This window comes from Molothrus aeneus, chromosome 10 (assembly GCF_037042795.1).
Source record: "Molothrus aeneus isolate 106 chromosome 10, BPBGC_Maene_1.0, whole genome shotgun sequence".
Classification (NCBI taxonomy): Eukaryota; Metazoa; Chordata; class Aves; order Passeriformes; family Icteridae; genus Molothrus; species Molothrus aeneus.
The window spans coordinates 11416471-11441281 of record NC_089655.1 but is presented as its reverse complement, the minus strand read 5'-3'; the positions used below and the strand labels follow the sequence as shown (position 1 = coordinate 11441281).

Sequence of the window (24811 nt, the reverse complement as noted above, 5' to 3'; positions counted from 1 at the left end):
TAACATTGACATCTGAGACATTTGCTTTGCCAGAATAAGAAAGCTCAAATGCAGAACAAATGCCTGATAGTTCCTCCATTCTCCTGAGTACAATGTAACACAACACAAATGCACGTACACAAGTTTAATTTCATCTGTTAGGGCACCAGACCCAAGCTTCTGGATCATTTACATTCCATTTAAGCTCTTATTCTCTCCAAATAAACAAATTTTTCCCAAGTCATGCATATTTAGAAATGTGAGTAAAAACAATTCAAGAAAAGTGTGAGTAAAAACAATTCAGAACAACCCCAAGCCTAGCACTTTCTGAACTCTACAAAGGGCCTTTGCACACTGTGAAATAAGGCCATTTCCTATAGTTCTTGATAACCACAATAACTAGCTAACAAGTGTCTATCTTCATTGGTGTTGCTGTACAAGTGAAAGTCATCTGGAAAGTGAAAAGGAAACAAAACCCCCGGAACAGCTCTGTCCCAAAGCCAGATCTGCTGCTCCATGAGCCCTGTGCCACTGGCAGGTCTCAGTTTTGGATGACATCTGGTCCAAATTTGCCAATTGCACCAGAAAATATTTTTTCCTCACTGAAACCTCTGCAGCTCAAGGGCTTGGAGGGTGTCTGTGAGCATGCACACACAAATTTATGTCAGTAACAGCTTTGCATTCCCTCACATTACAAACAGTGCAAATACATAGATCATAAATAGATCTGTATCTATTTTAGATACAGTAAGTTTTTGTATGAATGGCCTAAATAGTGTTTTAAACAGTCACAGAAGATCTAAATGTATTGCTTGAAACTGGTAAGGATGGCCAAGTTTCTTAAGGAAGGATTATATTGCAAAAACAAATTTAAAATCAACAGAATCTGCACTGTTTAAACTAAAGAGTGCAATTATCAAACAACTCATGAAATGAAAACAACATTGAACAGCATAAACACTAGATAAAGGGAAGCACACTTTTCCAGCAATTCTATATTCACTCTGTCAAAAAGACCATTATGCATTAATTGATATTTGTTATATCAGGAGGATATAATACTCCTGAATAAACCTCCAGGTTTGAGGTTTTAAATGGTATACTAAAAAAAAAATTAAATAAAATGGGTGTCTTTGAGTCATTGTTTTATTCTGTGTTGCTGAAAAGCAAAGTGGTGGAAAAGAAATGAAAAGTTAAATTTTCCATTAAGCAGTGTCTTAGAACATTGCCTTCAGAAAAGACACTGCTCTTCATCCTGCTGTATTTAAAGTGGCTTTAAAGTGTGTTTTGACACAAACGTGCACAGGTGTCATTCTGCCATTTAAACAAAAGAGTAATAATTATTGGCACTGTGTACATCAGAAAATGAAAATTTAGGCAAAACTTTTCTGTATAAGTGCCTAACATTTTCCTGAGTCATTTTCCTGAGCCCTTTTTCCTACATAAGGAAACATGCAAAGATCCTATCAGTGCTTACTCAGATTATGCACTGCAGCATCTCTGCTTATGAGCAGTGACCTCAGCTCTACACACCCTTGTGCTGCATAGTGTTGAGGTTTCAGAAATGCCATTTTGATTTTAAAAAATAGTACAGCATATCTTATATGGTACACGGGAGAATACACCTTCAACCTGCTTTGTACAGCCTTGGGTCAATAAATCCATACAAGTCCTTACTATAATTCCCTGCTGTTCTGAGCACTTCAGACAGAACTTAGGTGAACATATTTCAAGGCAGGAATTAAATATGATCTTAAACAATGCAGCTGATTTACAAGCTTCCTGTGAAAGGAGTAGCCTGAATGGGCAGAGGGGTGATGGCTTTCATGGCAGCAGATCCCAGCAGCAGAGGCAGAGGCATTTACTCAGCATGTTTTGCTTGTACCATGCATCAGGCTTGACCAGCATTACTCTGCCCTTCCAATGGCTCTGTGCACAGTTGCTCCCAGCACCAGCTTCATATGATAAATTTCAAATGTCAATGCAAGAGATGAAGTGCATGATATATTTTTCCCCATGCCATGAGCCCAGGGAACTTAGAGTTGGTCATCTCATTATTTAGACTAATGCCTCAGGAGGATTTAATGTTTTACTTTGGGTTAATCACATTAGCAATAATATAATGCATCTACCATGGCCTGGGCTTCTTTCCAACACTGTGCTGTTTATGTGCAAGGAAAATAAAGGAACAGACACCTAAAGTAATTCAGAGAACAAACATTTTACTGCTCTAGAAATCATTGACATAATTCACTGGAGGAAACTGTTATTTCTGAGCCAGAAATTGACTTATCTCATCTATAGGATTTTGTCAAAACACATCTGCACACAGTTTCTTTTCCTCATACAGATCTTCTGTAAAACCAGTTCCCATTTTTCCTAGCTGACAAAGTTTGTTAGTAACCTGAGTTAGACACCAACAAAACAGCCTAATTTCTTAATTTTTTTTTTGCAAGTTGTAATCATCTCCATGGAGTTCATAAAAGTAGCAGTTAGGATCTTTACTATGTGCAAAAATGATACTTTTTGTAATGCAGTGGTGTTTCTGTCTTTCTGCATTAACTGAAAATTTATTTTTAATAATATACCAGGGATTTTTTATTAATACATTTCCAATATTGTGTACAGAGCATTTCATCTGTAGACTTCCTGGCAGCATGGGGAGAGGCATGGTAATAATAATGAAATTCTTAAAGCACATGGAGGCTGATCAATACTGTTCTATTTACTGCCTCTTATTGAAAATATGATACACAGATGCATGTGTGTGTCTAAATCTCTCCATTTGCAACATTTCAAATTAAAGCAAAAAAAACATTTGCCATCACCAGTAGCTCCTTAAGACATGTAGCTTGGTGTTATTGAAAATACATCTTTGACTTACAGTAATGGAAATGTAATGTATCTGCCCCCCTTTTTTTATTCCCTCAAAACAATAAAGATTTTGGATGGGAGGCATCCACAGTCACCTCGTGACAACCTTCCCACACTGTGCTGTGATTCAGCAGCTCAAAAGCTCACCCTTGTCAGGATTAACTGGGTTGGCACTCAAAAGAAGTAACACCACTACTGCCAAAAAAGGGACCCAATTCCATCCTTCCTTCAAAGTCAATACTGCATCAACACTATAATATGATATCTAGGGAATCTCTTATTCTCCGAGTCCCAGTTCTCATCTGAGATATAAAACTCAGGTGAAAACTGAATTGCAAAATGAAACCTTGCTGAGAAAGTGATAATTGCCCTGTATATCTCAGTTACTACTATGCACACTCCTCATATCTGAACTTCTCCTGCAGTTTTATAAAATTATTCAAGTCACATTATTTTTCATGTGTTATCATTTTTCAGTTTCTTTGATTGGAGCACAGTATTCCTGAGTGATGTGACCCTTGTAGCCACATTTTTCTCCAGAGGTGTCTCCGTCTCAACTGTCTGAACAGATTTTTTCCAATCTAAACAAAGCAGATTTTTAATAATTTTATAACATTTTAATATCAAATAATCTACTGTTATCATGAGAGTTTCATTTTAGAAGACTTCTGGTAGCAGTTATCCTGAATTTTAGATTTACTGAGGGCTTGGGGTTTGCCTTTTTTCTGTAACTATGATTAAAAATAAAAATTCAGGAGGATTACAGTCCTTTCAAGCTTTCCCATCCTTTGCCCATAAATCTATGTCTGATTGCCTACAAGTAATCACCTCCCTGCTCAGTGAGTGCAGTGTTGCTGTGAGGGGCAGTGCCCATTAGCTGACTATGGCTGAGCCTCCTCATAACCCTGCTCTGGAATTCCTGCCCTTCCTGCACTTCAAGAGGGAGATTATAGACAGAATCTAAATGCTTGCAAAGCAGGCAGCAAAGTGCTTACCTTGTTCTACAGAGCTCAGGTTTTACATAAATGAGCTGCATAAAACAATCTCTTTCTTTCAGTGAGTAAATGACAGCAATGGCAGTGATGTTAACGAAACCCAGGCTGATGAGTGATGCCAGCACAATCATAAGTGGAAAGTTAAAATGACCACCACACCCCAGTATAATTCAGAAATGCTGAGAAGCTGGCAAAAGTATCAGGGAAGCATTCTTGTGAAAGACACAGCACTGGTGTCAGTGTGGTCCCTGGGATGCCAATGACACCGCTGACATTGCTCGACTGGGAGCTGTGAGAGCTGTGCCCAGCCCTGGGAAACCTCTCCTCACACACTGCAACCAGAGCTGCTCAAAAACCTGTGGGAGCATTTTAGGATAAGAACAGATTTTAAAAAAACCTGCTCTTTTGGTGCAGGGAGAGTGGAATGGCTCACATACAAGCACATGCCAGTCCTTACTGAGGAGGGGGAAACAGAACAAGGATTTGCCAAACCGTCAGAGGGATTTGAACATTGCCAAGTTCCCAGAAAAACAATTGCATCTGAGAAACATTTTCCAAATAAGAATATAAAAAAGAGGGGAAATGGTGGTGTTTTCCACAAACTTTAGTATAGAAAGTTTATTAATCTTAATGTGGATTACTAAAAATAGCATTTTATGACAGATTTTTCTTCTCCCTAAGGTTGAATTAAAAAAATAAAACATGCAAGTTGTCACTCAGCAAAGCAAGCTATCCACACCACAGTAGAAGGTGAAAGCTGGATCACCTACCACAGTGCAATGAAATGTTCAGGAACAACATATGATATGAGTATATATAAATAGGAAAACCAAAATCAAAAGGGGGGCAGGAGGAAGGCAGAGGGAAGCAAAACAGGAAAATAGTGCTGAGCAGCTGATATCCCAAGAGGATATCTAACATTGCTGCCAAGGGTCTATGGGTTTCTCCAGTTGTCTGTGAACCACATACTGAATATATTTAATTGTACAATTCTTGTGAAATCCAACAGTTCAGGAGAAAGCACAGAAATCAAATTTCCCACACATTCACTCTGTATCAGAGGCAGGAAACAACTGTGAGTTTGGGTCCCTAAAGACACATGTACATATGGATACAAGGATGTAAAGCTTGCAAAGCCCTGCATTTTTCAGCATCACACTTGAAAACAGAACCCCCTGCAGCCACTGCCTGAAGATGAAGTGCTGAGCTGACCTGCAGCCTTGTGCTGGGAGTTAAACCTCCTCAGCTCACTGTGAGTAGCATGCTGCTGGGGCAGAGTGGGTTTGGCACAGTCAGTAGCTGCTATCTTTCCAATTTGACATAGAATTTGGTGTAATCTGTATAATTATTGTGTCTAAGGACATAAATGTACAACTTGCACTTCCCATCCACCTAGATTTGATGATCTTTGATGTAACAAGCCTGAGTGTCATAATAAACAATAACACCTTTTATTCTATCATAGAATCTATTACAATAATTTTTCCTTAAACCTGAAAACTCATCCCAGTTCTGACATTGTCACCAGAAGCTTTTATTATTTTGGTTGCTGCCAACTTTCATGCTGATCTTTTCCAAATCTATTCACGTGCATTGATACTACTACAAATGATGATTTCTAAAAATTCTACAGAAGTTAGATTATGTTAATTTGACTCAACTTAGGTTCATATTTTTAAGCAAGAGGCCTGAATTCTCTACAGGAATATTCACACAGCACAATAACATTGATAATCTACCATGTGTGCCAGAAGCACTGCAGGGATGTAAATCCCTGCTGTTCAGGATGCTGCCCTGCTCCCATAACTGCAGAACATCTGACCTTGCATTCTGCCATGCAGATGTACCTTGTGACTCCAGAGTGGCCATACCATTTTAGTGCCCCTGCCCCAGTATTAGGATAAAATAGGATTATCAGAAGGGAGGATCAGATACCAGCTATCTACAGATCCAGTTCATCATTCTGGCTGCTCTGAAAATAGGTTCATCATGTAAATGCAAGCCATCATCTGTTTTTAAACTTTAGCATTTTCTTCACACAGCTATAAGAAAGTGGTAAAATTTTATGCAGTGACATTACTCTCAATTTCACAATCTTTTTGATGAAGGTCACATCTAGAAACTATAACTTGTGGATCTCTTATAGAGCACTACAGTTCTTTCTTCAGCCTTATCTTCTATCAGCATTTACCCATTATCTTCATGCATTTCACTCCACTTTTATTTGGACACCATTTATACAAGTGTATTAATTTAACTGTCAATTCTGCAACAAAGTAGTTCTCCATATGTCCACCAAAAATGGGGCATGGACTTCAACCACAAAGCAAATGTTTAGCATTTTTTAAAAAATTATCTTACCAGTTTTAGGAAATTCCAAGATCAAAAGTCAAATTATATCACTTTTACCTCTTACATGATTCAACAAACTGAAAATTACACTTTTCATTCCATTTCAACATGTTGCATATAGAAGGCATTAGCTGCATGACAAACAGCTGCCATAACCATTTAGGAAGCATCATTTACCTGCTAATTTCTTTAAGCCCTCCTCAGCATGAAATTAAACTGATTTGTTCTTTCTGCTGTGAGGTGCAAGTGATTACTCTTGCCTTAAACTTCAACTGAAGTGTTTTCATTTATTAAGAAAATCAGCTGAACTTCGAAAATCTATACTCATGCCATAATTCCTCATGGGTTTGTCAATGAAATACTGTGCTATAAAAAAAGCAGATGTTTTTGACAGTATCAGTCCACAGAAAAAGCAGCATGTAGCAGCAATAGAGCAATCTAGAAGCAAAAGCAGATTTCCAGTATCAGTTTGTTAGGAATACACATCACACTTACTGCCACATGGACAAGAATAATGTCCTGAGAAATCATTATTTATCCTGAAGGTTTTCTAATTTCAATTACAGTGATTTATTAGAAATCATGAAACAACCTTTTTTTGGATTTTACTCGTGTTTCTATTCTTTACAGTTAATAATTCTGTACTGAATGCAATATGCTGATGATGGATAGCAACAAGCTTGAGATTTATTCATGCAAAAATATTCAAGACTCCTGTTGCAAATGCTGTTTAATGGCCATCTTGGAAAATTGGGTTCTAAATCACTTACTCAAAAAACCCTTCCTGGGATGTGTAGCTTTTGAGATGTAAGCTGAGGCTTAAGGACTGGTTTAGTTTCAGTGAGACAGCCAGTGGAAGGCTGAGGCCATTGCACTGACAAAGTGAGTTCTTCCAGTGAAACCTTTGACAAGCAAAGAAGCCAATATTGTTATTAACTTACAGCAGCACTCTTGGAGCTCTAAACAAAAACACAGCTGTGCTAGATTTTGTACAAACATAATAAAGGATGTGTACTTACAAGCTAAATATACAAAACAGATGAGCCATAGGGTGAAGGAAGTGTTGTTAACCCCATTTCATAGAAATGGGGATAGAGATGCCAGACTTTTCCCACCTCTTGCAGTGCCTTTGTTTCCCCACTATTGTGGAAAAGGATACAGAGGACACTTGGCTGATCCTGACCCTCATGTGACAGCTCAGTGATGTTCTGTTCCACCAGGTACACATTTACCATCATACACTTTGAGCAGGGGAAGATTGCTACTTGCATTAGGAGAGATGTCTCTTTCCCAGGCTTGATCCTTTGTTCATTAAATCATTAGCTGCATTAAATAATACAGATATAAACAATTTTTCTAGGGTCATCAACTAGATAGCATTAATTACATGCTCTCAGGACAAGGTTTCAAATAAAAGCAGTCCTGGCTGCCTCAGCTGGGGCACACCTAACCAGTGTGAGTCCATGGTAATTGCAAACCAGGCTAGGCAGAACTCCAAGAAGACTTAACTTGCATGAACCAGGCCCTGCTGTGCCAGTACAGAAAGCCCATGCAGGCCCAGGACAATTTCAGTAATTAGATTTCAAATTTCAGAGAAATGTCTCTATTTGCAGGTTTCCCAGCACTTAAAGTGAGGGAGGGCTGAGAATCACACTTGTAAGTACAGACACCAACAGTTCTGCTCTGTGTGCCTAGATCCTCATGAGGATGTCAGTCTATATAGGGTTTTATGTGGCTCCACTGGAGAAAGCAGAGATTTTATCCTACACTGTTGTTTTTGTGGTGATGTGAGGGAATTAAAAGTTTACAATGCCTGAATAGTGATTTACTACTCAGTATTCCTAGGGATTGGGTGTGTATTTTTTACTACTGATTCCCCTGGCAATTTGGGATTTATCTTTTGATCCATTTTCTTTTCAAACCACATAAGGAAAGATGTTATTAACTGCTTTGTATTCAGTGACAAATTCCTTCTCTTATTACCAAGTACATTCTGACTTTTGCTAAAAAAATGATGCACTTGATAGCACACAGGGATTTAAATCCCATCCACTGCAAGGGGTACTTGTGCAGATTAATGCAGTTCCCAGCAATTCTTAGGCCTAACTGCTAGAGGCTGCCTGAAGTCAAAAGCTTCCTTTCCACATTTTGAGCAGAGCAACTGGAAGCATTCTCTGAACCCAGGTTTTGATCCAGTCCTTACTGAAAAACAAAAAACCATGGCATATGCCCTACCACATCCCAATCCCCCACCCAAAAATCCTGAAAAGGGCAATACAGAGAAGCTGTCAGGGGTTTGATTTCCTCCCTATTCTAGGGCATTTGGACCTGAGGTATTACTAAAGCCTATCTAAATACATAAAGTAAACTTCACTGCAGTGCAGAACTGATTAAGTCTTTGAATTCGTCTTCATGGAAGAGAAATCATCCTAATGTTTAATGTATAGAACAAGATGCAGAAATAAAAGCATACAATATTTAGAAGACAAACAAGGAACAGAGAGCAGCCAGGGAAAGTGGGGCAGAAAGACAGAAGAGAGGCTGCAGGAAGTAAAAGACAACAGGAGAATAGAGACAAAAGTTGATAGCAAGAAAAGAGAAAAAATACTAAGAAAATATTTTTTCTGAGCATGCATTAGATTTTCTCACAGGAATGGAAACCAGAGACTGTTAAAAGGGGAAAGATGTTTGTACAAATATTATCAGGATATCTCTTAGAGACAGTTACAGTAATTCATACATATTTTAAGCTTGCAAATTCTACTGGCAATAGCATTAGATCTAGCAGGCCTTTTGAAGAATTCAAGGTTGTAAACTCCAAGTGCATATCTATGATTAATTTCAGTCACCTTGAGTCTCATATAATTTGATATAGTTTGTTTTTTCAATATTTAATATTTAGAAATAGTAAATTCTTCTTCATGTCAAGTGTAGCAGAGCTAATTCTAGAAGACCATGACTTTCAATCCTAGGGGCCTGATATTAGGCTCCCAAGCCTATGGTTGGATATGAAATAATTAGCCACAATTTCAGAACTGATTAGACTGAGTTTACATAGTTCATACTTCATTAAATTACAGAAACACATTGCTATTTCAATGCATTAAAGAAATCTCCCATATAATGCAAAGAATAATTTGGTTCTTTTCCCACAGGACTTTAAATCACCTGGTAATATTCTGGTGTCCAGACGAACTCCCAGTAGTGAGATACTATTCCATGAGAAAAACAGCAATTCTATCTGACCATGTGTTTTAAATGAGGGCAAAGAACAGACCAAATAAAGTGTCAGCTCAGGCTCTGTGAATTCATGTGGCATAGAAGCCTCCTTTTCATTTTCATACATTAACAACCTAAGGTTGAATTCCTTATTTATTGTTGCTTTTTTCTAGCTTTAAATGTAATACTCCTGTTAGGATGTCATGTGAGAATCTTCATTTGTGCTGTATTATAATAATCTGTTGTCTGCCAAATAAACAAAGCAAAATGTCTAGCTGTCTCTGTAGCTATAAGGATGAGAAATTATAGATGCAGAGAAGCTTCAGCACAGCACACCACAGATTCTGCAGAACTCAGGGAAAAATTAGGATTTACAATACCAGTTAATTCCTGCTGTCAGTGGAATTAGCTATTAGTTATATCCTGCTACTGAATCAATATCACAGCCAGAAACTCTGGTCCTACCATCCCCATGGCCTCTCCCTTTTCCCATTTGCTATTACAGTCCTTTGAGTCCTGGGTGAAATGTATTCTGTTGTCTTAGCTCAGTCTCTAATAACACATCACAACTCCAACACACACAGCCAGGAGTGGAGGTTTCTCAGCTCCAGTGAGGTGAGAACTGCAGGAAGGCTAAATTACTTCTGTCCCAGAAGTGACCTTTTTTGAGATCAAGTTAAGCTCATGAAAAAGAGTGTTGGGAAGTCAGGTGCAGCTGAAAGGCAGGGCTGCAGCACAATCACATATAAATATGTTGGATTTTTTTACTTCCAGAGCTCTGCAGTCTCCAGCTGATGTGCTGCTGGTGGGTTTATCTTGGCCTGGCGCTGGTGCACACATCCAATGAATCACCACAGTCTAATAAACAGTGCCTGTGCTCAGGAAACAGACTGGCTTTCTGATTCTGACCTGGGTTATGAGTTTGGGACCACAGCACCCACATTTGTGCCACTGCTGCAGCCTCCACTGCAGGCACCATCCTTACCCTGCAGCCTGGGCAGGGCAGGGCTGCCTCACACTGCTCTGTTTCACAGGGCCAAGCACAGATAAGGCCCTGGACACTTCTGTTCTGCACATGGCAATGACAAACCCACTGCCAGATAGATGGTTAAACCTCTGGGTAATGATTCTTTTCCTTTTCATATGTAAATTTTTCCATTTTAATGAAATGGAAATACCTTACTTGCTTTATTCCAAACTAATGAATAAGGTTAGTGTCATCAGAAGCTTTTCCTTGCAATTTAAGGGCCAAGAGGACAAAAAAAAAAGAAAATAAAAGAATGAGAACCTGCTATTCATTCTGTCTCTTTGTTGAGCCACCTCCAGGATGGTTATTTTTAATAAAAAGATGGAAATATTTATGCCTGAAGGACTCAGGTTTGTTGGAGCTCTAGAGCTATGATAGAAAGAAATGTCTTTTTTTTTTGGTCTATTCAGTATTTACATATAAAAAGCATCTACTTTGCATATAGTTCCTGTCATTGTCTCCAGTCCAATAAGAGTGTATGCATAACTTCCACAGGAAAGAATGTTGAGGTGTGCAATTGTTAATATTTAATATTATTTTAAAATATAATGTGATGTGTTATTACCAAAAGCAAATCTATACTCAAAAATGAAGACTATCAGAAAACCAGTATAGTGGCCTTAAATTAATATCCAGTGAAAGACTAGATTTTCTTTGCATCAGTAAATTCTGGTTTATATCTTGGTGGACTTGCTACTTATCTGGGAGCTTGCAAGGTGTATGGGGGTTGTTGGTCACCTTAGCTGTGGACTTCAGATTTGGGTGATAATAAGGTGTATTTATCATCCCTCACTGCTTTCCATACTTTCTTGTGTCTTTCATCAGCATAAGCCTCTGTTGTTCAACTTAAAACATTTTCAATTTCATTTCTCCTCAGCTCTGAGTATCAGCCATAATCAAAATATGCAATTCTTCCTTTAAACAACACCCTTTTAAATAGCAAATTTTTTCCCCATCCATATGGGATGGGAAAGGGCCACCCAGGTTATCACCATCTCGTACATCACTCACTGCAGCCTCCTCTCCCTTCTGGGTTGCTTCCCTGTACCTGGTGTGCCGAGTAAAGCCTTCTCCAAGTGCCTCAATAGATCCATAATGCAGCACAGGCAAGGCAGACTGGAGTTCTGCAATCCCATCCTCCACTTCCAACTGCAGTTCCTCAGCCCTGCTCTTCTGACAGCAATTAAGCATTTCCTAGCACAGGGTAACAGCTTGATTGTCTCTCCCCAGAGATGGATCAGAGCCAGGATAAAGATCCAGTCTCAGGTGTTAGGAGTGGCAGTTACATGGAAACTTAAGTTTTCTAAAAACTTCAGAACTTCCTTAATTTAAAAAGTGATCCTAATGTTTTCCCAGCTCTTCTCCTCATTTCTCACCTAGTAGGAAATGAGTGACACAAGAAGCATTTTTACACTCAAAGCTGTCTAATATACACCAGATCATTACCATATGTCCTCAGGTTTGGTTTTTTGGGTTTTTTTTTACAGAGTTGGCGTCGATCCAGATGAAGATCTGAAAGCTAGAGCTGTGAGCCAGGTATGTCAGGCTTTTGGACATACATGCTGAATTTAAAAGTGTTCAATGTTTGGCAGATCATGGCTGCATCTGTGGAAATGAGACATCTCAGAACAACCTTTAATCCCTCAGAATTTAAAAGGAGAGTGTGTAATGCTCAACTCTAGTAGGTCTGGTGTATGAAAATATTTTTCAGTTATTTTTCACATGAAAGCCTGAATACACTGTGAACTTGAAACCTCTGAAGGGGGCTCCTGAACAAGCTGCAGCTGCTCATGGGTGCCCTTCCATTTTTTGTCATATATATACATAAATATTATATATATGGTGCAGTTTCAAGTGCAGCCCTGCCTGCAGCAGCAGGAGGAATTTGTAGAGTCAATGCACAGAGACATGACCTGTGGCTCAGCACAGTGGGTGCAACAGCAGGGGGACTGTGGAGAAGCTGGCAAGGTGCCAAAGCAAAAACCAACAAGTGCCTGATGCTGGTGATACCATCCCATGCACCCTTTCAGACAATGCAACTGGAACTGAAATTTAAATCATCCAAAAATAACAAAAATGTAGAAAATAAGCTGAGGAAGATATAAGATACTTTATTCATTTCAAAATACATTAGAGATACCATTAGGCAAAACTTGAATATCTCTTATGTGCTGAGTATTCTTAACATTTACACATCTGCACGTTTCTGAAGGCACATAAGGTCAATCTCAATTTTCATTGTAACAAGTAGAATTCAGGTGCCTAATTATCCTAATGTTTCTTTTAAAAGAAGAAACACCAATATTACTTACACTGACCACATCTTTCATTTTACAACCTGGTCACTATTGATAAAGGTTTAGCATAACCTTCATTGCACCATAGCAAGGCACTGTTTTATTCTGAGTGAGGGGCCTCCTGTGAAATTCACTTGCCTAAGCATCTTGGTAAGAATTCCTGCAATGCCTCTGCCCAAATCCTGAATGAGAGCAGGACACAGAACCACAGTCTATTCTTGACTGGAGTACAGAGATATAGAATTGCAGAACTTTTCTGCTTTTCAGCACTCATGAATTATCAAAGATCAGGGAATGCAGCTCAAAATTGACTGAATGCATGTTTTACAAAAACATGATTTCTTCAGAAGCTGCTAGGCATCTAATTTTCTCATTCTTTTACTGAAAATGAAAATAATAATGTTTATTTACAACAGTAACACATCCAGTGTCCCAACTGTGCTCTGTGAATTAACATCTATCCCTTCTGACAAAACTGAGCAATACAACACAGAAGGTAAAAATAAATATAACACTTTTCATGCCCCATCATGTCCAGTTCAACATTCCTTATAGTAGTATATTATACCTTGGAAAATAGTTTTGCTGTTCTGATTAGTCTTCCCTCCTCCCATGGTATTTTATTTTCATTGTTTTTTTTTTTTTTATATTTGACATCTCAATGTTTTAGTACTTCAGATCTTGGCTGCATTCTCTGTAGCACTTACTGTTTTAACTCAGTACCTATCATAGTTATTCAAGTCAGGTTGTTTCTTCTAATTTTCTCTTCTTCCCCTGTGTTTCTCTTTTCTTTCCCTTTACTTCCAAAATGATGTTTTTACTTAGTTTACCTTTCATAACTTATTTTCTTCCTATGTTACTGAGTTTTCACAGTGGAAGCAGTTGATTTTCCTACACATCCATCCCTGCACAAATACTGGGTCAGGTGCCAGTACCTCCCACTGCCACTTAAAGCTCTTGCCCAGATGAACTTTAAACCATGTGCCCACTCTCAGTGCTGTTAATTGAAGCTTCAGGGGAGATTGTACCAGAAATAAGAACAAAATATCTTGAAGAACAAGATGTTTAAAAGAGAGCAAAAATTAATGGAACAGAAACCTCCAGGCCTCTCCCTGCTCAGTCAGAGTACTCAGCCAGAATGGGAAAGCTACAAGGTCTGCTACCAAGATTTGAATTTAGCTCCTCTGTGACCACTCTAACTACCGGGACATGGGGACCTTGTAGGAGCCTCTCAATCCCTGTCTGTAACCATACCTTGATTTTTTTTAGGGGCAGAATAAGCCTTAAAGACCTTCCATCTCATGGGTACTATGTCAGATACAATACCAGTTATATGAGTGAAAAACCCTTTTCCTTTCTTACCTCCTCATCTTTTTCTCCCTTCTTTCCTTCCTTTGCCTCCCAAAAATTCAATTTTCTGTGAAGAGATTTGATTTCTTCAATAATTCTATGTACACAGTTATTTCTACACTTTTGATTATGTTCTATTTTGGGCTACCTGAACCAATAATTTTGGCAGTCAGCTCGCAGCAAATTCCAGTTCAAACTGTAAGACCTGGAACCCAGAGCTCCTTCCCTAGAAAAGGTGTAGAGCCTCTTCATGTATAATTAACATCTGCACTGCACCATACCATGATCCATCAGAAGCATATCTCAGTTTCAGTTCTGTCTTGCCACCCTTAAATTTATCATTAAATCCTTATCACAGCATGAGCATTAACAAAAGGAAGTAGCTTCATATTCAGACCCATTTGCTTATTGATGGACTGTCATAACTTAGTTCTGAGAGAAATTACAAAATACATACTAAAATAATATATATTACTGTATAGAAAATGGTATGTAAAACAAACCACTTAGCTGCATATCATGTACATGCAGTGTACAAATACCAAAAGCTAACTCTGAAAAGCACAATGCAGGGACACATAATCACTAAGCATAGTTACAAAGTGAGTCTATTTAAAAAAGGCAAAAGCTTTATGGAAGTGAGATATTTAACTAAACTCTCATTTAAAAAGACAGTCAATAGGATATTTCATTCACATGGCTTCTGTACCTCAAATTCTGCCATGTTAACTTCAGTTGAGAGAGGGTAAGAATATAATTTCTACAAGTACTTCAGAAAAAATGTTGTAGATATGCTATTGATCTCAGGAAAAAACTAAATAACATGCAAAATGCTTATCAATATCATCTCTGTCAAACTAATCTGCATAGTTTATTTAACTGCCCCTACATCTTTGTAAGTATAATAAGGAATTTAGTTACACTGTTATCAGTTTCATCTGCCAGCTGGTTGGTGAATTTATTGCAAGGACTAATGAGAGTAATCTCCATATGGGCAATTCCCATATGGAAGAAGAGATGTGAAAAACTTTGGCATTTTCTCTTCCCAGAGGGAACTACTTTTACCTCTCTGAACTGTAGGGAAAGTGAAAAGTTACTCTTTAAAATCATAAGATCCAAAATAGGATCCAAGGATCTGCAAGAGCCCTGAAACATTGACACCAACATCTCCTGTCCTCCCTTGCACTGTTTCTGCAGGAGCTGCCCTCCAGATCCCCACTACTGCAAAAGCTGATAACACAGCACAGATTTCATAGACAAAAGGAGGAAGGTGCAACATGTCAAAGTAGAAATAAAAGGCCCAGGTCAGGACCAGAAAGCCCCTGGGGGATCATACTCTTGTGTAGCTCTCTTTGTCCACTGCTTTCAACAATTCATTTTCCTGAATGAGGAAACCTTCTTCCTTAAGAGGAAGCTAGAGGTACAATGAGTTTGGAAAGAGGAATTAACCAACAACAACATGAAAATGCAAACAAAGGACACAGGTCATTTACAGAGCTCACTGTGCTTTTAACAAGCTGTCCTCTGCACCTCTGCTGCATGAGTAGCCCACTCCACAATGTTTATTTCCATGTCTGTCCTTCTCTTCCTCATCTCTACCCCTGTGAGCTCAAGTCCTTCCCTCTCCTTTATTCAGTGTTCTTGTTCCTCTGACCTAACACAGATTTTGCTTACAATCACTTACAATCAATTCCTGCTTAAACATTTCAACCCTTTTCCCAATCTTTATCTTGCCAAAATGCACTTTTAGATGTTTAGAGCTTGGAAGAGTGTTCTGCTGCTTGGTTAGGGATTAATATCATCTTCCTCCTCCTCCCCCCACAGCTTCCCCCAGTTACTGGGAGGGGTTGCTAATATACTCAATTCAGTTAACCAGGAAACAGATCCCAAGAATAATAGTTGTTCTATTTGGTGCATTTGCATGTTCAGCATGACCACATTACCAAAATCATAACAGCCACAGCATGGATTCTGTCTAACCTTATTCAAAACTCAATGACATCAATGCTCCCATTGTTCCAAAGTTCCCATGAACAGGTTGCCTGGGAACTAGACCTTACACTTTTGAGGGTCAGACCCTTGACATTATCATCATCAATTTACATGTATATTAGTCTATTATAAAGTATTCTATTTTAATATATTATTAGATTAAAACATGAAAATTAACAGATTCGTTGGTTTAAAACTGCATAAAGAAAAATATACTCATTTAAACTAACCTAACTTGCCACAAAAAAAAAAACCAAGACAACAGTTTAGTATTGTTAGAGAACTGGCCACCCCATTCCTAATTTCATCCTGAGATTAATTCTTCCACTAGTACTGATGTGACACCTAGAGTATGACCAAACTGCCTGTCTTTGTTCAGAAAACTGTTCCTAATTTATTATTCCAAATTAGGACCCTGAGGAAAAGGATAATCCACCTCTCTACCTGTGCAGCATGTTACAGAATTAATACCCTTGCAGAATGGAAAGGGTTTTTTGAGCCTTTTCAATTCAATTCATGTTCCCCTCAAGGGAAAGGACTTTCCTAATTATTAGAACATCTCAATCCCTTTGGGAAAGACAGTTTGTTAGACATACACAAACAGCCTCTGATCTTGTCAGAGTAAACTGAAGTAATCCCACAATGGCAATTAAATCAAAATATCATTTTATTGATCTCAGAGTATAGCACTTCTCAACTGCTTAAAAAATTGGAATCATTCATAAGAATAAATGCTACATTCTTGCAATGAGAAATGTGCTGTATGAGCCAATTTTCTCCTGAACTGATTCACAAGGATGACATTTGTGTGACAACAAAGCTTTTTAAATTAAAAAAAAAAGTGCATCTAATTGTAATTTGGTCTGACATGTATTCTTAATATCCAAACTCCATGTTTTATTTATTTTATAAATATGCTTCTCACTTTATTCATTTTTTTATTTTGCAGAGTGCACCTAACTTGGATAAAAATACAACCAAAGCTGAGAGTGCATGGCTGTTCAGAATATGGTATGGCTTTGACCACAAGTATCCTTTTCTGTTATAAACCATGAATGAGAGCTGCACTACAATTCACCTTCAAAATGTTTAAGAACAAAAATTATTATACTTTTATAAACCAAAAGTGTAATCTATTTTAATGTGTTACTAAGGAGAAATTTTGCAAGTCCAAGGCAGCAGAAGGTCCAGCCTTGACTGAGGCTATGGGGACAGGGAACAAGTTAAGGGGCTCTGAGCTACAGTAGCATATAGACAATACATTTAAATTAATTAATCTTCTTTAACTCCTGGATAAAACTAATCCTATCATTATTTAGATAGGGTGCAGATTCTGTGTTTGGGGAACCAGGAGGTTGGAGCCAGAAGCAGCCAAATGCCTGTTGCCTGACCATAAACTCAGAAAGCAGTAGCTACCTAAGAAAAAAATAAGACAACACCGATTTACCCACACCTCTAATAAAACAGAGAAAGAGGCATCCACTATGAAAAGCTCCCAGGACATTCTGAAGCTCAGGCTTCCTAATCCCTGGATTCCTGAGCCTTTGTGCTTTTATTCACATTCCTGCTGAGGCATGTGCAGTACAGACCCTGAGTATGGGTGTCTGACGCTTTACTCCAGGAAGTCTGGTTTCCATGTCTTTTGCATTTCAAGAAAATAGTTTAAGTAAGTGATAAAAGAACATCCTCCCTAAGCCAAGGCAGAACATACAGTCTGACACTAATGCCTGTGCAAAAACTGTAAACACAACCATTCTGATTTATTGTCATTTGAAACTGACTCTGCACAGGCTTTGCACAGCTGCCAGCGAGATCCCAGAGCAACAATCCCCCCAAGCCTTTAGCAGAGATATCCAGTCAATCTAAGAGAAGCCCACCAGCTGATTTCTGTGCATCCTGGCTCAGGAGCTGAGCAGGCAGAGCCCTGCCAATGCTGTCCCCCCATTATCCAGCAGCACATCTATTGTCAGTCACCCTGCACCACTGAGCAGAAATTAATGCTCAGGCTGCATATGTGTTTTTCCTGATACCAGCTGCAGCAAACTAGAGTGAAACATTTCAGCTGATAAAATGTAATTCTTTGGGAATACAGCTTCCTTGGAGAGTTCACTCAAAGTTATCCTTCAAAGAGACTTGTGATGGAAAAACATCTTTTTGGTTAGAAATGGATGTTTTTTCCTTAATTCATCTACTCAAGCAGTTCTAAAGGCCAAAAAGCACTTAGCATTAAAATTTTCCCTTGGATAATTCTTCAAGAATACATAGAAATAGTAGGTAAATGTTATATGAAGTGGGAAAATATGTTTAAATGTTAATGTTGAGTGCCAGCATGACTGGCTTTAACCACCCATTTTTCAGAAGAAATAGCCTGTAGTGGTGGTATATCCTAGAAACTAAGTCAGAAGGAACAGATGAACAGGGTGAGGGGAAGGGGGGATCTTTCCTCTGAAGATAAAAAATAAAAAAGAGCAAGCAAAAAATGTGGAAGGCAGGAGCAGGACAGAAGCATGCATTAAAGACATGAAAGAGAACAAGGGCAAAGATAGAAAACAAGGGACAGAGGCAGAAGAGGGAAAGAGAAATCAATGGGAAAAAGTCAGACAGCAGTCCAGGCAAAATGAAAAATCTGTAGAAGGCACCAGAAGCACCACTTCTCAGAGATCATCTGTATGGTAGAGATCCTGAATATGGGTGCCTGATACTTTATTCTAAAAATTCTGGTTTCTATGTCCTTTGCATTTCAAGAAAATATTTTAAGCGATTTTAAAAAATAGAATTTTTTAAAGAACACATTTATTCATGTCAGTCTCACTACCAGTCAAGCCATAATGTTTCTTTAGAATTCAGATGTTCAGAGATTATAGCTGTGCCATTACCCTAAAATATATATTTATTAGAAATAATACATCTACATTTCACTAATCCTGAAAGTGTGTGCCCATATTCCTGCATGGAATCATAGTTCAACCCACTAATGCTGTGACTCACAGCTCTAAGCTTTTCTTTGGTAAGACTACTTCTGAAAGACATTCTTTTCAAGGAAAGAAAAATTATTCACCCAAACTTTCTTTTGCCTTTCCCTGCCTAACACTATAAAGCCATGTTGCCAGATTTAGAAAAAATTGCCACGTAGCATAGTACTTGTCCCCAGTACAAGATTGCAGAGAGGATTATGATAAAGTTTTCAAAGAAAAGATACAGTAAACTAATAACCTGTGTCACAGCTAAGACAGCCACAATACACAGGGTATTATCATACAATTCCAGAAGGCTTTAAGCATTCTCCATACACAGTAACACCTTACCTCTTCAGAAGGCTTCAGGTGTCTGCCCATACACAGTAACATCAGGGCACTTCAGAAGGCTGCAAGCAACTGCTCTTCTTGTTCTTTAGCCCAGCCTTTTATCCCCTCCTGTTGATGCCCTGCACCTGTGTGCCCTCTGCTCCCTTTGGTGGTTGGTCAGTGCCCCTGGGCACTCCATGGCTCATTGCTGTCAGTGCTGCTCACAGCTGAAACCAACTGGGGATGGGGCTCAGCCCAGCCCCATCCCAATCACCACAAACTGTGCACCTAAATATCTGTTCATATACTTCAAAAGCATAAAAGACTGTGACATTTCTATAGTTTGACATTTGCTCTTAGGCATTAACACAAATCTACCCACTCTTCTGGCAATGACATCTCTTATGCCCGTATTTATTTCACAGGAGGAAAGCAAGAGGGAGGAAATATCACTAAGGAAATCAAAAAGTTGTGCTGTTCTTTGCTGTCTTTATGACTGATTTCCAATTAGTTAGGTGATCTTAGGCAATGGCAACATGCCATGCTGGGATAGAACTATGCAAAAAATCCCTGCAATTCTGTTTGAGAATCACATTTTATTTTTATTCTGAAAGAAACATCAGGAACCTGATCAAGAGCCAGATGGGTTCAATGAAGATTGTATTCTTTCAGCAAAAGCTTCTTTGAATCAGGTATTGACACCTAGGAAAAATACATCGTTCTCTAAAATCTAGGTTAAGAAATTATAACATTGAAATAACAAAAATGAAGAATAGATCATTTTAGTAGGTAGAGTTATCCTCTTGGATTTCCATCTCAATAATTTAAACAAGAAAAATGCAAAATAAAATAGTTGCATCTGACAGGGGGCAACTTCCAGTGAGTCAAGTGTTGTTTTTACAGCCTACAGTGCATTACACCATTTGAGGCCATAATATCCTACTGAAGGCTAGTGGGAAAGCAAGGGAATCAACAAAGAATTAATCAGGTTTCAAGAATTCATCAGGAGAAAGAGATACCACAGATTTACAATCCAGCATTATATATACATCTTTAAAATGTTGTGTTTTTTCCAAAGCAGATGTAGGCTAGTTTAGCTAACAAATGAATGAGTAGGTGGGAATTTCATCCTGCAAGGGCAAGAATCTGTGTGCATATGGGCAGAGCTCAGGCAAAATTTTCCCATTCCACAGCATCTCCAAAATAGTTAAACTTTGCTCCCAGCTAAGAGAAATTTGCTTTTAACTCTCCTCAGTCTCAGCCTCTCTACTTGCTTACTCTAAGCCAATATCCTCCTTTTGCCTGCAAAGTGCTAAGACATTGTGTACCTGACTAGAGCTGGAATTCCTCCTTTACATAGGCCTAGAATTCCAGTTACAATTCTAAACATTAAGGGAAATTAGTGCAGTAAAAGCATCTTGCAAGCAACCTTCATCTGGTTTTCCAGCTGCTCTAGACTAAACTCTGCAATCATTTCTGGCTTCATTTAATTTTATACAAGGCTCTTCATCCACTAAGGATTCATTCTCTCCCAGAATCCATCTAATTCTTGCTTCCTTTTGTGGGGGCATTCTTGCTCTTGCTGGCATCCATCAGGAAGAGAACTACAATTTTCACCCAACTTCTCATGCTCTATAGTGAAAAGGAAGGACTTGGGATTGCTACACAAAACCACAAAAATAATGCAAAAATAATGGATATTGAAGATGAGAAAAAGAGAGTGCAATGCATGGTCCAAGATATTTCTGGATAGAAATGTTCACCATCTTCATAAGAAGCAGCCCACATTGTGTTGTGGGACAGGTACTTTGAGAATACTTGCTGAAACTTGCATTGAGAACAAAATAGTTACAGCATAACAGGAAAACTTATGCAAGATGAAACGGAAAAAAGCAAGAAGGGAAGGAAGAGGGACAAGGACATCAAATGCACAGTAAGTTTCTTTAAATACTTTGTGTTAAATTGCAAGACTGGTTTTGGTCCCACTGGCAGCAAAGTGTAATCCTGCTTTTGTGGCAAAGGGATGAGGATGGCACTGCACAAGGTGTGGCCTTGCAAGAGTAACACGAGCAGAGCACCAAGGCTGCCTGTCTTTGGCACAGGTGAGGGGCCAGGGGAGGCAGGACAGGGACTGTGGTTGCTGTCAGCTGGCTGGGGCAGTTTCCAGCAGCACTGCCATGACAGACCTACTGCACCCCTGGTGCTGCTCCAAGCTACCCAAGAGCAATGCAGCTCTCTAACTTTGCACAAAACTCTGCTTTTTGAGTGGTTCACACACACTGATACCTGGAAAAGCAGAGGGAGGAGAGCTTTCCCCATTCTATACAGATTTATTTGCAATCTGAGGAACTAACACTGTTACAGTGAATAGAAGCAGATGTCTGGGACAGAGTGAGACAATTCTCCATAAAGTAACTCCTTAAAATGTTTCTGCTTAAGCTGCAGTTGTCCACCATTGAAATTCATGCCTTTCAGTTTGGTTAAAAAAAAAAAAAAAAAAAAAAAAAAAAAGCTGTTTATGTCCTTTGCACTTGCCTGAAATCCATCAGCCAACAGGAATTGCATTCTTCATAGACTTCAAAAGTTTATCCTCCCTATCAGGGCACCTATCATTTTATTTCTCCTGTGCTTTGTGCGTGGATAAAACAGACATAATGGCCAACTATTGAGCAAGATAAGTACTATTCTGTGCCTGGGAGAAAATGGAAAACCTATTAAAAGCAAAAGTGCATTCTGGGGTGAACTGACAATCAAAGACAAACTCAGCATTTTGTGGTCCTTTCAGCTGAATTTTCCTTCTGGGCTGGCTTGTCACTCTCATATCAGAGACAGACATCTTTGGAAGGAAAAAGCAAGGAAGAGCCTGAAAGCATGCACATGCATGCTGTTTTCTTTTACCTGCTAGAGAACTAAAAGTTTATCAATATAAATCAATATTTTGATTTATTCTTCCTTTAGCGCTTCAGTGAAAACAACAAAATTGCACATAGGGCGCTAGTTTTGGCCCAGAAACTCATTCTGCTACACAGTTTTCAAACAGAAAAGAATCTTATCTGAGAGACAATTCAGTCCAATCATGAACCAAAGCAGCATTAGATAACACAGCCCAAGCCAAGCCAGGTACCACAGAAGCACTGCTGCAGAAAGGGCTGGCAGGAAAGGTGGCCAGCATAGCATAGAAATGCCAAGAGAGCCCAAGAATTAGATTTGCAGCCATTAAAAGCAGATCCTAAAAGTTGAGAGGAAAGCATAAACCACAGTAATGAGTTAGAGTGGATCTCAGAACATGAGCTCAACAAAAGCAGCTGACTGTATCATAAGGTTTCCTCAAACAGTGCAAACTTAAACAGCACTAGGAGGGTCCCCAGAAGGGATTTTATCATTAGGAACAATTGGCTGGACTTGCTTCAAAGGTCATTCCCACAATATATTTTCAAGAACATGATCTAGAGAAGCTCATTGTTCTTTCTGCAGCACAGATAATCAGTATAGCTGATTTGGTGCTATTTCCTGACCCTTTCAAGGACACAGGATTGTTGAAACTCTGCAAATTAACCTAATAAATAAACATGGCTAATAATTAACCAGAATAATAAGTGACCTCAGTTCGTCCTCCATTCACAGAAAGAAACCTAGACAGCTAATTCTGAAACAATTCCACACTGAATAGGCAAGTAAAATCCTTTTCATTTGTAAAGTTTCACTCATGTCAATTCTTTGAAAGTCTCATTCATGTCCAGATATTTTTTACAGTGAAAAATTACTAAGCATGACTTAAATAACAAGTATGAATGCAAAATTAAATACAAAGTATTAAATGAAAAATCTTTGGGTTTTTTTACAATATTTGACATATGATCCTTTTCACAGTTACGTTGCATGGAGACATACATAATTATTCATTATCATCTCTTGAGATTTTTATCAAAAAATGCAAATCTTTCAGCCCACCCTTTCCTCACCACAATCCTGGAATAAGGGAGCTTCAGGTATTTTGTTTCCACAAAATATAATCAAAAGGAAATAAAGCTTGAATTTTTACTATTTATATCTTTCATCCTGACACTAAGATTCAGTACATTGCAGAAAGGCCTATTTACATGTTTAAAACAAAAACAAAAAATTAAATTAGGGAGAAAAGGAACAGACAAGGGGAAACTCTAGAAAAATCAGATCCTTTCTCATAGTCTAATCTTAAGTCTTAAAGTTACATAAAATAATATAAACACTAAATCATTCTGGAATAGGACTTTTCTTGCCAAAGGTGTTACTTCACTGGTAACAAAGCCATTATATCAAACTTCTTGATTTCTTTAAAGCCTTCAAATAACTATGCATTGCTTTTGCCTTTAAAGGAAGAAATAGTCACATGGGAGAAACTTTATGGGATTAAAAAAAAAAATCAATGTTCAAAGTAATGGTTAAGCAATGGGACAAGTGGAGGAGAATATGTCATTATTGTTGCAGTCTGAGGAGCAGGGAATGCTTTCCTGGAACTGTTACCAAATCTTTGTTTTCATCTCTCAGCGATGCTGGACCAGGTTTTCTGTTCTTTGCATCAAATGCTCATGGATTTTTATAAAAGTTTTGCACAGCATCAAAGGCAGAACCTGACCTAGAGCTTATTGCGGGCAGTTGCTTAGAATTACCAGCTTTTCTATTTAACATCCTGGCTCACGTGACATATAATACCTTTTGTGTGTGCTGTTTCTCTGAATTTGGGTGAACAAGGACCTAGGCTGAATACAGAGACTTCTCACAGATTCTAGGTGGCCCAATAGAAGTACTTGGTTCTTTATGCAACTATGTAACTTAACCTGCAATAGACAGAAATCACAAACACCAACCCCACATGGAGTTTTATAATTTGAGAATAAAATTTTTCGTAGAGAAATACACTTTAGTCTTTCCAGTACAAAACCACTCCAAAAAAAACCCTAATAAAAAAACAAAAACCCAAAACCCCAAACCAAACAGAAAACACCCTCCAGTTCTGCAGAAAACACCCACCTGCATAGCTGCCTGTTACAGTACCTGTCAAATGAAAATACAAAACTTGAAGGAGTGGATCTAAAGCTTAGTGAAGTAAATGGACTCACAGTTTACTGACCTGAACAAATTATAGCTTAAACCATCATAGTATCTGATTTTACTGATAAGTATTATCATTCTGTGTGACAATTCTTTCTTTTCCTCCTCTTCTCACTTTATTATTACAGCAAACTGAAGGCTGACTGTACAAAGAAGCAGAAGCCTAGGCTTGTATCAGTCCACTCAGGCATGAAATTATAGTTTGTTGACTGACAATGCTTAATAGCACCCAAGAGACCCAAGTATGATATCAGAGTACCAGAAGTTTATAGCACAGATTTAATCAAGCATAACTTAAAATTCTCTTTCAAGTCTCTTATTATTTCATTTACACCTCTGTATATGCAAAAA

At 38.4% G+C, this 24811-nt stretch overlaps 1 protein-coding gene across 2 annotated transcripts in view; it reads left to right on the top strand.

Moving 5' to 3' along the window:
- SLC9A9 (solute carrier family 9 member A9) overlaps positions 1–24811 on the top strand; it is a 170984-nt gene that overhangs the window by 114802 nt on the left and 31371 nt on the right. For both annotated transcript variants that reach the window (XM_066556466.1, XM_066556465.1), the window contains exons 13-14: positions 11934–11982; positions 17035–17114. In XM_066556466.1, coding sequence (XP_066412563.1) covers positions 11934–11982; positions 17035–17114 — 129 coding nt within the window. The remainder of the gene's footprint in view (positions 1–11933; positions 11983–17034; positions 17115–24811) is intronic.